Consider the following 13,073-nt stretch of genomic DNA (forward strand, 5'->3'; position numbering starts at 1 on the left):
AAATAGGATCATATGATACCATTACTTGGCAAATTGCTTTTTCATTTAACAATATGTCATGGGCATTCCTCGAAGTCAATATTATGGATCTACGCAGTCTTTTTAGCAGCTGCAGACTAGGCCGTCATATGGATGCACTGTAATCCATTCAGCATCCCTGTTAATGGACAGACAGGCGGGTGCTCGCATTTGTTTCCTACATCAGTCAAAGCAAAGGAGGCATCCTTGTACCTGTGCCTGGAACCTGTTCCTCTAGGTCCTTAGAATGGGAACACACCCAGTATCGTGACCAGCATACGTGCAATCAGGGTAAGGCAGGGGGCTGTCAGGGAATCTGTGACTTAATCAAAATGTTGTTGGCAGAGGTGAGTTTAGGATTAGAACTCAGTCACCGAAGGGAAGGGAAAGCTTTGCATGTTGGCCTGTGTTCCTCAACTCATGGACTCATTCCGTGGGCACTAAGTGACTCTGTCTTGCTCCTCACTTGCCTCACCAGCAGTGTGGCCACCCACCACTTTCATTTATGGAACTGTGAGCCCAGATCTGGGCTCCAGGAAGCATCAGAAATATCAGAATCCCCCTTCCCCAGGCCCCTTGTGGCATCACCATCACAGCTTCTCTAGGGCCCCCCGCCTGCCTCCAAGGCCTTCCCCATCCTCTACGTGGGCCTGAGGCTTTGATTCTTCCATTTAGTGAAGGTCAATGTCCTTTCCAGGGGGCCGGGGCGTCAGCGTGGGCCCCATCCTCAGCAGCAGTGCCTCGGATATCTTTTGTGACAACGAGAACGGGCCCAACTTCCTCTTCCACAACCGGGGTGACGGCACTTTCGTGGATGCTGCTGCCAGCGCTGGTGAGTGAAGCCTCTGCCATGTGCCCCCCACCCCACAGGGGACTCTGGGCTGCCCTGCTCCCTCCAGGCCCCACAGGCCCCAGGGAGAGAGGGACACATCACCGTCTGCACAGCTAATGTTGCGTGTCACCTCTAATCCCACATCCATCTTAAACATTCAGCTCAATCCAGTGACCATTAATTGAGCCCCTGCTAAGTGCCAGGCTGGTGCTAAGAGCTGGGGACCCTGACTTGAATAAGATCACCCTACCCTACTCTCACCCCCATATACAAGGCACTGATGATCTAGAGGGGAAACAGACAAATAAATGAGTAGCTATAATAAGAAGCAGAGTAAAATCCACCCAAAATCATATTCCAGGCTCCCAGCTCTGCTCCCCTTCCTCCTTTGTGCTCATCTGTCCTCTGCCTCAGGGCCTTTGCGCCTGCCAGTTCTCTCTACCTGAAAGGCCCTCTCCCCTTTCTCTACCTGCAGCACTTCTATTGGTCCCTCAATACTCATTCAGATATTGTCTGTGAAGCCTTTCCAGCCTCCCTATGTGCTGCCTGGCTGAGACTGGCACCCCTCTCCTCTGTGTTCCCACTGCCCTTGCGGGTACCACTCACTCAGGCTCCTACACCACTATAACCATCTGTCTGTGTCTACAAGGACTGGGACACATAATAAACACTTGTGGACGTAATCAGTCTGCCCTTCAACTACTCCTCCCCACCTGGTACCTCCCCCCACTCACCTTGCCCAGGAATGGGAAGTTTGATTTCTCCTCCTCTTGGCAGTGTAGAGACAAGCTCCAGTCTCCAGGAGAAGAGGTGAGCCGGAATATAGACACATAGATCAAAGGTCCTACAAGCTCCAGCTAGTGCTGACAGCTAACATCCAATCCCTGAGCAGGTACCAATCCATTCTCTGTGACTTAACTGCCCTTCCAGCGCTCTGCTCCAGAGTTCCCATTTTGAACACTCCACCAATGCATCCTTGCAGCCGATCAGCTCCCCTTGTCTCCTTCTCCGGGCAAACCTAAAGGTGGAGGCGGCTCCCTGGCCTGTCTTCCCACCCAGCTCACCTGCTGTACACTCCGGCAGCAAATTTTCTCATTGCTGAGAAATCATAAAATGAAGGGGAGGTGGTGGTGGAGAAAACCGAGAAGACTTGATAAGGTGTTAAAGAGATGGAAGCAGAGGTGAGCGAACAAGTTGGAGTGGGGGAAGGTATCAGGCAGGAAGAGAGAGGAAAGGTGCTAGGCCCATAATTGAAAGTCAGAGTGATTGCAGGGGTTTAACAAGACATGTCAAGAGGGCATTCATCACCCAAACAGATGCTGCTGTGAAGTGCAGCCTGGCACCGATTATTCCCGTGAAAGGGAACCAGCTCCTTGTCAAGGTGCCTTGTAGATAGGAGAGAAATGGGCCAACGCAGAAGGCCACCAACATTAGGGCTGGGGCTTTTTGTGGAGAATTAATAGGGTATTAATCCTAGAGGTTGGGGGTTGCCCCCATTCTTTTGCAAGCCCTCTTTCTCAAGCCTGGGTCTCCCTGCCTCTTCTGCCCAACCCCCACCCATTCTCCAAATCCTTCCCTCCCCTAAGAGAATGATCAGCCTCTAAGGCTCCCAGGGTGGATCCCACCTTCCCTTCTCCTGGCCCCCATCTCAGGATCTCCATGTTCACAGCTGGCAAGAGCTACCTGTGTCCTGGGTCCGTGATCCCCACCCCCCATCATACTATCATTTCACCTGCCACCTCTGAGGGCCAATGGCAGTTTGTCCTCCAAAAGACTCAGCGTGGGTGTTTAGAGCCGGCCTCCACTGCTTCTCAGCGGTGCACTTGGCCTGAGGGATCATGTCTGCCAGGGGCAGCCAGGAGGTCAGGCCACCCCTCTGGGCAAAGCCACCCTTTGTCCTCCCCGAGGATTAGCTCAGTCCCCACTGGCCGCTGGCAGATGCAGGCACAGCACAAACAGGTAACACTGGACACACAAGCTTCCCCCACAGATCTCACAAGGCAAACTGTGGTTTTCTCAGTCATGGAGCAGTTATTTCCTCTGCTGTCACCGAAGTCCCCGGTTGCCTTCTGTCAAATTATTTATGTCTCTTCATTCAGTAAGTATTTACAGAAAACTGCCAGGTCACCACAGACACTGAGACAGATGCTGTGGGAACACAGATGAACAAAAAGACAGACCCTGACCTCATGGAGCAGAAGGTCTAGTAGAAAAACTGGACCCTGTGCACCTGTGATCCGTACAATGGAGGAGAATGGGAGGCTGTTGGGATGAATAGCAGGGTGAGTGGGAGGGGCTGTTTTTATGGGAGTGATCAGGGAAGGCTTCCCTGAGGAGGTGACATTATAGCTGAGAGCAGAAGAGAAACAAGGAGCCAGGTAACCATGAGCTGGGGAAAGAGCATTCTAGGAGAAGAGACCAGCTTGAGCAAAGGCCCAGAAGCTGAAAAGAGCTTGATTCGTTTGAAGAATGAAAGGAACCCTGTATGGCTGGTGCTTATGAGGAAGGTGAGATAAAGACAGATAAGGTGGGCAGGAATTTGAACTTGACTCAAGAGCACTGGGGAATCACTGAGATTTAAGCAAAAGAGTGATGATCAACTCAAAGTATCCCCGTGTCAGGGGTGGCTGGGGAAGTCCTCCAGGATCTCCATGAGTCTCCTTCCCCAAAGTCATGCTACCCCAACACCAAGTAAAAAATAGTACTTTCTGGGCAAAGGCATCCTGAAAACAAGTCTCTGGTTCTCTCTGCAAACAGACGGCTTCCCCACTTCTACCCCTATGGAGGAGTCAGGACACAAGGAGGTTCATCCTCCCTGGTTGTCCTCCACGCCCCCCCACCCCCGACCCCCAACAAGGCGAGTGTCTGTGGAGCCTGCAGGGCTGCCCTGAGGGCTCCTGCCTTTCCTCCTAGGTGTGGACGACCCCCACCAGCACGGGCGTGGAGTCGCCCTGGCGGACTTCAACCGTGATGGCAAAGTGGACATTGTCTATGGCAACTGGAACGGTCCCCACCGCCTCTACCTGCAGATGAGTGCCCACGGGAAGGTCCGCTTTCGGGTAAGAAGGGGCCTCTCCCCCACTTCCTCTCCCTCTGTCCGCCCGTGACTCCCATCAGGATGAGCAGGCTCTGCAGAGCCTGGGGACAGGGTGGCCACAGCGAAGGTGACATCCGGCCAGCCCAGGCTGCTGTGCTATCCGTAGTGTCCAGAGCATAGTCATTAGCAGAGGAGAGAGAGCAGCCCCCAAGGTGGGAGTCAGGGCAAAGGCCCCATGAGAGGGGTTTCATTGTCTGAATTGGGAGCACTTCTCCCGTAATCCAGGCCTGAGCATTTCAAATTGAGGCTCACGCCAAGGGTACAGTGGGAGTGGGGGTTGGGGTAGGTTGAGGTCACAGAACTCCCAACAGCCGCCCCCTCTGGCCAAACAGCAGGCGGTGAGCAAGGTGACGTCAGACCCCTCTCTGAGCTATCAATAGTCTGTGATGCCGAGAATTCCTCAGAAAGACTGTTCGGTGGCGAGAAGGGAGGTGCCACCAGGCTAATGAGCTTGAGACTGGTCCTTTCTCAGGGAAGGTGATGCAGAGCATGGGGCGGTTAGAGCTGCTTTCCAGGAGTCAGGATGGTTCTGGAGGTATGTAGTCTTGCCACAAGCCCCCAAAGGAGCAAGAAACTTGATGGTCCCAGAGAAGTCTCCAGGGACCTTCTCTCTGAGGGACCACCACAAGCCCCCTCTCTGAAGGCAGCCACCTTGGTCTGCTCAGGCCCAGCCGCTCTCTCCCTGAAGAGGCGTGAGACCCAGGCTGTCTGGGTGGGGAGGAGGGACACCCTGAACTCGGGACAGCTGATCCTAGGATCCTGGGTGATTTTCATCTCTGTTCAGCTTTTTGTTCTAACCCAGGTTCTCAACCAAGGGTGATTTTGTCCCCACCCCAGGACATTTGATGATGTCCGGAGACATTATCAGTTGTCACAGGTGGGATGGGGTGCTATTGGTATCTCATGTGCAGAGGACTGGGTGCTGCTAAATATCCTATGAGGCACCGGAGAGTCCGCAACAAAGAATGATCCAGCCCCAAATGTCAACCAACCCTCTCGACAGCCCAGCCCAGGGCTCATAGGAGCAATAACAATAATAATAATAGAGGCCCCATTTATCAAATGCCTTCCGTGTGCCAGGAGCTGTGCTAAGCATCTTACATACATTATCTTGGAAGCCCAGGAATCCAGTTGGGGCAACCCCAAGGGGCCTATGTAGGTTCCCATTTTTACAGAATCAATAGAATAATAACGACTTCAAGGTCCTGAGGTCTCTTTGTTACCAGTTCTCGTGGCCCTGTTCAGCCCACCCTCGACAGCTGGTCAGGCTCTCAATCAGCCTCGTGACTGCATTGATGGGGACAGCCTCCCTCCTTGGGCAACCCAGAGCAGGCAGCTCATTCCTGCCACCAGGGGAGAGGGCCTGAAGTAGGAGGCCTGGGGCCAAGGGGCAGGGGGCCACCCCCAGAAGCCCCCATGTGCCCTTCCCAGTTCTCCCCACATGGGCCCTGGGATTTAGACAGGTTTAGTGGCACCCTACTCCAGTACTCTAGCCTGGAAAATCCCATGGACGGAGGAGCCTGGTAGGCCACAGTCCATGGGGTCGCTAAGAGTCGGACACGACTGAGCGACTTCACTTTCACTTTTCCCTTTCATGCACTGGAGAAGGCAATGGCAACCCACTCCAGTGTTCTTGCCTGGAGAATCCCAGGGATGGGGGAGCCTGGTGGGCTGCCGTCTATGGGGCCGCACAGAGTCAGACACGACTGAAGCGACTTAGCAGCAGCAGCAGCTAAGTCTTTAAGGGACAAACCCACCTGCAATGGATATTCTGCTCAGAAAAAAAAAAGGTCTCCCTACACAGCTCTTCTTCTGTTTAAAAGTCAAGGCCCATACATGGGACCCTTTGCCAGGTCCACCAAGGCCCTGTCAGCACTTTGAGGTCCCTGCTGGGCTTTCCTGGGTCTGAGGTCTCCTCATGAGCCCTAGGCAGAGTTATCTGATACTGCAAGTCCCAAAGTGGATGTCTCAAGGGAAAAAAAAAATCAAAAGACTCCAAGAAAAGAGGTAATAGAGGCAGCAATACCCAGCTGAAGGCCACCTCTGCCACTTTCCATGAGGCTGACAGCTGGGGCGAGGCCAGGACAGACCCCTCGGGATTCATCTTGAGCCCACTCTGCCAAGCTCTTTACATCCAGTCCTCACAGCCTGAGCAGCTATTACTTATCCCCGTGTTACTAAGGAGGAAGGTGTGATCTGAGGGGTTAAGTAACTTGCCTGAGATCACACAGAGAGTCAGCAGAGAGGCCTGGATTCAATGCACAGCACTTCCCAGGTTCCACCCAGCCTGTACCTCTGGCTGTGGAGGAGGAAGGGCACATACTAGAAAGGGCCTAGCATCTGGTGTCAGAGCCAGGTGGTGGCCCGGCTCATTAGCTACAACAATGGGCAATTTCCTTCCTCTTTAGGACTCAGTTACCTCACCTGTGAAATGGGAATGCTTATGTCAGCCCTGCCTCAAGTGACCGATGGAAGGGCCACATGTCATCCTGACCAGGGAACAGCAAGGCCCTTCCCTGGTGTGAATTTGGACTGTTCCTCTTACTTCCTTGTTCTCCTACAAGCAGCCTGGGGTTCATGTGGTCCTAAACACAGCACCCTGGGGCCCTTACGGGAAAGATGATAAAGGACGTGCTAGCTTGGGTTTTTATCTTTGCACACAAACAGGCACGCACACACATGCACATACAGGGGTGGTGGGAGTCGGCCTCTGACCACTCTGTCCACTGACCTGCAGCCCTCTCTCCCCCAGGACATCGCCTCGCCCACGTTCTCCATGCCCTCCCCTGTCCGCACAGTCATCGCCGCTGACTTTGACAATGACCAGGAGCTGGAGGTCTTCTTCAACAACTTCGCCCATCGCAGCTCCTCAGCCAACCGCCTCTTCCGGTAGATGCTTCAGCCTGGCTCGTGGCTACTCACCCTTCACAGTGGGGCCAGGGAGGAAGGTTTAGGACTCAGAAGAGGAGCTCCAAGGGGAGAGAGGAGGCAGGTCCCCTGATGAAGGAGCAGAGAAGAGGGAAGGACAGGAATTGAGTGAGAAGTTGAGATTGGATGGAGAATCCCAGGCAGGAAGCTGGCCTCCTGCTGTTAGCAGAGGGTGGAAGTGGGTGGGGGCGGGGGGAATCTGGGCAAAGTGTACACAGAAGCCAGGTTCCACTCTACCATCCAAAGGGGTCCCAGAGCCAAATCTGTTTGGGTGCACCTGGGTGAAGCCAAGACAGGTGTATTGACTACAGGACTTCTCAGAACCTTAACATGACCATGAGTATCTTACGCTCTGAGAAGTGGATAGAGTATTCCAAATAGATTTGACCACAAGGCACTGCTTTCAGAGATTCTGCTTTTGGGATTGGTGCTCTGCAAAATATCCTTTGGGAAATGCTGGATGAGACAATTAGTGGTGGACAAGAGTGGAAGCATCTGAGCGTTGCGTGTAAGGAGGAGGGGGTTCGATTTTCCAAGGCAGCACTTCTCTAATCGGGGCCCAGAGACCACTGATGTCAGAACCACCTGGAGTGCTTATTTAAAATACAGAATCCCTAGGCCCAGCCCAGACCTCCTGGATCCGAATCTCCAGGGTTGAGGCCCAGACATCTGTCTTTTTAACACATATGCTAGGCGTGAGGTGATTCTTAGCACATTGAGGTTGGAGAGTTGCTGTTGGGAAACAAACCTCAGGACCCATGTGGCCTGAGATGGCCCTGTTCCTGGCCTGAAACATGCTAATGGGCCTCAGGACCAGGTGGGGAGAAGAGGGTGGCCCAGGACCTTGGATGCAAGAAATGGGCCACATCATCTGCTCGGTTCCCCAAGACCCCACCTCCTCCCCCAGCAGGGCCGCCGACTATTAATAAAAGGCGAGGGCTGTGACTAAACGTGTTTTAAAATATAATTATTAACAAAGCATCAGTCCTGACCGGCTGTAATCACCCCCTGAAGGCCCCAGATTTACTAATTAGGTGCCTCGCAAAAAGCTTATTCACAACTTCCAGATTAATTGTGGAAGATCAATTGCTCATTAACAGAGACACTGCTTTCCTTCTCTGGCTAATAAAGTGTCCCTCACCAGGTCCCCTGAGCACCAGAGAGTCTCTGTGGCCTGAGAACCCAGGCATCTCCCCTGCCCGCATGGCCTCCATCAAATCCCCAGGCTCCTTCTGGCCATCCTGAGGGCAGGCTGGCCCCGGCTGTCCACAGACATGGTCACCACATGGTCACCCCCCCACATGGTCACCCCGTGGGTCAGTGTGTCTACCTCCACGCAGCAGCAGGAAAGCCACTTCCCAGATACGTGGTTGTGCCCCAAGTCCCTGTGGCAGGTGGCTAGGGCCACCACTCAGCTGGCAACTCTGGAAGTTGAGCCCCCACCTACCCCACACCAAGCGGGCTTGTCACCTATTGCTGAAATGAACGTGGTGGGCTCCTTGTAAGAGTCACTGGAGACACAAAACCTCGCTGTGCTTGAGTCCGCGAGTCCTTTAGTGATGCCTGGGAAACCAGGGAACTCATCGCCCGCACCAGGTGCTAAACAAGCATGCAGGGACCCTGTTAATAATGGCAGGACCGCGGGCAGGAGCGAGGACTCTCCCCAGCCAGGCGGGATGTGTGTAGTGGCACCACCTACACACCCAGTGTGCTGATCTGTTCCCATGGCTCCACCGCCGCACATTCCCGCTCTTTAGCTGCCATTCTACGCCCAGTTCCACAGAGCAAGCTGTTGAAAATGCGATTCTGGCCACACCCCTCTTCCACTTAAATCCCTTAGAAGCCCCCACCGCCACCACTGTCTCTTTGACACATCCCATAGGCTGGCTTTGTCCCCAGCCTTGTCACTCTCCATTTCCCAGTTTACACCTTAGGGCCAGACCCCCTGAGCTTCCTTCAGTTCTGAGCTGGGCCAGGCCTGGACTCTCAGGCTTCCCACACTCTCTGCCCCTCTGTCTCTTCTGAGTGACATGGACATCGTTCTGGTTTCAGCTTTGTTGACCCTTTCTCCGAGAAGCCTGCCCTGGTTGCCCACATCTGGGTGAGTTTGCCCAGCTCTGCACTGGAACTTCTGGGCTTTCTCCCCCAGGAATCCTTAACTGCATTGTCACCTGCACCCCAGGGTGTCTCTGCCTAGTGGTGACAGAGGTTGCAGGACATGAATGGCCAAAGGGGCCGTGGGGGCTAGCAGGCTGAGGCATATACACTGGCAGCAGGCGTGCACACCCCCAAGCGCACTGCCAGGCACGCTGCTCACTGGCCAGGCTACACACGAGGGTGTGCTCGGTGTGGTTGCCATGTGTGGACAGTGGACACGTCCCAGGGTACGTGCTCTAGCCTACACCCACCCGGCAATTCTGCCAGCCCCCTCTGCCATCCAGGCCCCAAGAAGCTCCAGCTCAGGGGACCCTGGCCCCCCTCTAAAAGAAAGCACCGGCCACAGCACAGCCCTCTGGTGACCCTGTGATTTGAGCAACAAGCCCCACCTGCAATGTGGGGGGAGAGCGATATAGATCCCTCCTGGTCTTTCCCTGACTCTGACCCCAAAACTGCTCCACACAGCCAGGGCAGAGCACCCAAGGCTGCAAGAACCTATCGAGGGAGAAAAACTGGAGAGGAAGCTCAAGGCCGTCATCAGCATTCAGCTCCAAGTGCAGGAAGAGAAGCACTTTCATGGTGGACTTGTCTACAGCAAATATCACCACGATTCAGAGCGCAAAATAGAACCCCGGTAACCCAAAGGGACCCTTCCTTCCCTTTTGCCTCTGAAATTCCTCCATGCAGGCCACAGACATGCTACTTGGAGCTTCCTGAGAACCAAGCACTTTGTTAGATGATGCAGGAGATGCATAGAAGAAGAATACATGGGCCCAGCCTACAAAGGACTCACAGTCTAACTGATGAGATAAGATGCATTCATACAGAGCTTCAACCTGAGGCAGAAAGCGATAAAGGCCAGGAAAGTGACAGAGGCAGAGCAGGAAGGCATTCCTTTTACCAGGACAATCAGGGAGAGCATGGAGGAGGTGGCATTGGAGTGGGGTGGGACCCTGCCTAGGATCCAGAATTCAAAAATCTAGGGCCATGCGAAGGAAAGTGAAGGTCAGTTGAAGGTAGCTGCGTCCCCTGCCCCTTCTCCATCCATCACCTGCCCTTCTCCAGGCTGTCTATAATTCATCCATTAGAGAAGGAAAAATCAATATTTACCAACATAAATTAAAACCCGAGAAAGGCATGGCCAGGGTGTAGACAGGGTGTGTAAGCAGAGTGGCTCTGTCAATGTGCAGGTGGTGGGGTCTCTGGGTGCTCAGAGCATGGAGAATGGAGTTAGTGGACTCCCAGGTCCAGAGAGCCGACTGGGGCTTTGCCACGTGTGGTCATTCATGAACCACCTGTCTCCTCTCCTCTCCTGCAGCGTCATCCGCAGGGAACACGGCGACCCCCTCATTGAGGAGCTCAACCCTGGCGATGCCTTGGAGCCTGAGGGCCGGGGCACAGGTGAGGAGACCTGAGGGCTCCAGCCTGCTCTCCCCCAGCTCGACGCTGCCCTTAACCTGGGGCGAGGTCAGCAGGAATGCTGCAGGCAGCCCCACAGCCCGGCTTGTCCTGTCCCCGCCCACCTGGAAGGCTGAGATCCTGGGGCGGAGTGTGGGGGAGGGGTGTGGGAGTGTCAGGCTGGAAGCAGAGGAGGGAAAGGTCCATTCTCCCAGCCCCAGGGCTGTGGAGTCACGGGAGTGGGGAGCCACGGGCAGTAGTGTCTCTGCTGATGCTGTGCTGAGAGGGGAGGGAAAGGAGAGGCTGGGGGTCCTGCCGTCTGACCCCTCCTGGCATTCAGCCTGGTGGCAGAGAAAGAGCACTGGATCAGGAGGTCTAAGACCCGGCCCTGCCATTGCCATTGTCTTGGAGAGGGTGCTCCATCTTCTGGGTCTTGTTCTCCACAGCCATGAAATGGGGATAACTGCATGTGCCTTCTTCATGTCTCTGGGTTGTAGTGAGGACAAAAAAGAGACCAGTATATGCAAACACACGATAGATTGACAAAAACTGTGCACATGTTTATATTATGTATAATAGACCAGACAGAAGCCCTCATCGTCTGAGTTGTTTGCACCCACACTCTCCTTGCAAAAGTCCAGGGGAAGGAAAGGGACCCCCGCCTGACTTCCACAAATTCCTATCACAGGTAGCTGTTAGAAAGAGAGGAGTTTCATGGTCCAGCCTTCATGCCCCATTGCCGTGCTCTTTCCTTCACACTCAGGGCGTGGACTGGCCCAGGTCAGGAGCCCTCCCCCTGTTGGTGTCCTGGCCGATGGCCAGACTGAAATCTGTGCTGTTGCAGGGGGCGTGGTGACCGACTTCAATGGAGATGGTATGCTGGACCTCATCTTGTCCCACGGAGAGTCCATGGCTCAGCCGCTGTCTGTCTTCCGGGGAAATCAGGTGTGCCTGGACCTTGGGACCCACAGAGCCCTTCCTGGCATGCTCCCCTGGGCCTGGGATAAATGAGAACAGAGGAGCCCGGGGTGCTTGTTTGACCAGAGTGGCAGGAAATGGACATCCCAGGGAGGAATCAGATGAGTTCCCAGACACTCAGTAAGCCCCCAAGAAGGGCTGCTTCTCAGAGAAGTCTTCTGCCCCTCTCCTTCCACTGGCACGTCTCCAAAAACTGTTTTCTCTGAGCCTATTTTTGGGAAGATCCCCTGGAGAAGGAAACGGCAACCCACTCCAGTATTCTTGCCTGGGAAATCCCATGGACGGAGGAGCCTGGCAGGCTACAGTCCACAGAGTCGCAAAGAGACAGACACGACTGAGCGACTAAACAATAAGACACAAAATTGGCTTTCCCTGCTCTTTTCCAGAGCTGCTCCTGGCAAACTTCAATCAATCAGTCTGCCTTGTTCACCCTCCCTGCCTGTCTCTCTCCTTCTCTCTTTCCTCTGCCCCTTCTCTTCTCCCCCTCTTCCTCCTCTCTGATCCTTCCATCCACCCGGCTGATGCCCAGACCTGTCTTCCTCCCCCACTACAGGGCTTCAGCAACAACTGGCTGAGGGTGGTGCCACGAACCCGGTTTGGCGCCTTCGCCAGGGGTGCCAAGGTCGTGCTCTACACCAAGAAGAGCGGGGCACACCTGAGGATCATCGACGGGGGCTCAGGCTACCTGTGCGAGATGGAGCCCGTGGCTCACTTTGGCTTGGGTGAGTCAACACTCAGGGGTGGGGGGGTTATGGGTGCTGTGGGCTCTTGTCAGGGCAGTGGGATGCAAGGCTCTGCAGAGCCCGCTGAAATGCAGGGCTCATAGCCTGAGCATCTTTCAGGTACCACCAGCTACTGGAGACAACCCTGCTTTGAGATGAACCTGAACTCAGAAGGGAGTTTCTTTATGCTCCACTTCTTGCTGGGCTCCCCGTCCCAGTGCCTCTGATGAAGCAGTTCACCTTGGGGTCAAAGTATTTAATGCTCCATTTGTTCAAGGCTATGGTCTTGTTCTTCAAACTATGGCTACACCAAACCTGTCCACACCAACTGCTTCCCCGGATGCCTGGGTGTTGGTTCAGTAATTTAAGTGTCTTAGTAAACCCTGAGTGCCTTCTCTTAGGTAGGAAGCTTGGGAGAAGCATGGCCATGATGCCATCCCCAAGAAGGTAAAAACAGTTTCTTGACTGGGAGAGGATTGAAAAAACTTCTCTTCTCTTATGTATGTATAGATATGTATGTATGGGATCCCCAGGTGGCTCAGTGGTAAGGAATCTGCCTGCCAGTGCAAGAGACACAGGAGACATGGGCTCAATCCCTGGGTCAAGAAGATCCCCTGGAGAAGGAATTGGCAACCCGCTCCAGTATTCTTGCCTGGAGAATCCCATGGACAGAAGAGCCTGGCAGGCTACGGTCCATGAAGTCACAAAGAGTCAGAAACAACTGAGCAACTGAGCACTCACACATATATGTATATATAAATATGTATAGTATATCTGTGTGTGTGTATGTATATATATATATATATATATATATATCTAACATAAACAGATACACAGTATACCTGTGGTATTAATAAAATATCACTATACATCTATTAGTATAGCTAAAGTAACAAAAGTGACAAGGCCAAATTCTGGCAAGGGTGTGGAAAAACTGGATCTC

The 13,073-nt window shown here is 53.8% G+C and overlaps 1 protein-coding gene across 4 annotated transcripts in view; it reads left to right on the forward strand.

The window, feature by feature from the left end:
- CRTAC1 (cartilage acidic protein 1) overlaps positions 1–13,073 on the forward strand; it is a 167,170-nt gene that overhangs the window by 123,380 nt on the left and 30,717 nt on the right. For 3 of the 4 annotated variants that reach the window (XM_081549493.1, XM_081549509.1, XM_081549501.1), the window contains exons 6-11: positions 716–850; positions 3,764–3,909; positions 6,700–6,836; positions 10,351–10,433; positions 11,275–11,375; positions 11,962–12,130. In XM_081549493.1, the coding sequence (XP_081405619.1) occupies positions 716–850; positions 3,764–3,909; positions 6,700–6,836; positions 10,351–10,433; positions 11,275–11,375; positions 11,962–12,130 (771 nt within the window). The remainder of the gene's footprint in view (positions 1–715; positions 851–3,763; positions 3,910–6,699; positions 6,837–10,350; positions 10,434–11,274; positions 11,376–11,961; positions 12,131–13,073) is intronic. The other variant, XM_081549515.1, reaches the window with a different exon arrangement.

Source organism: Giraffa tippelskirchi, chromosome 2 (genome assembly GCF_054371585.1).
Source record: "Giraffa tippelskirchi isolate mGirTip1 chromosome 2, T2T-mGirTip1v1.2.pri, whole genome shotgun sequence".
NCBI classification, from domain to species: domain Eukaryota; kingdom Metazoa; phylum Chordata; class Mammalia; order Artiodactyla; family Giraffidae; genus Giraffa; species Giraffa tippelskirchi.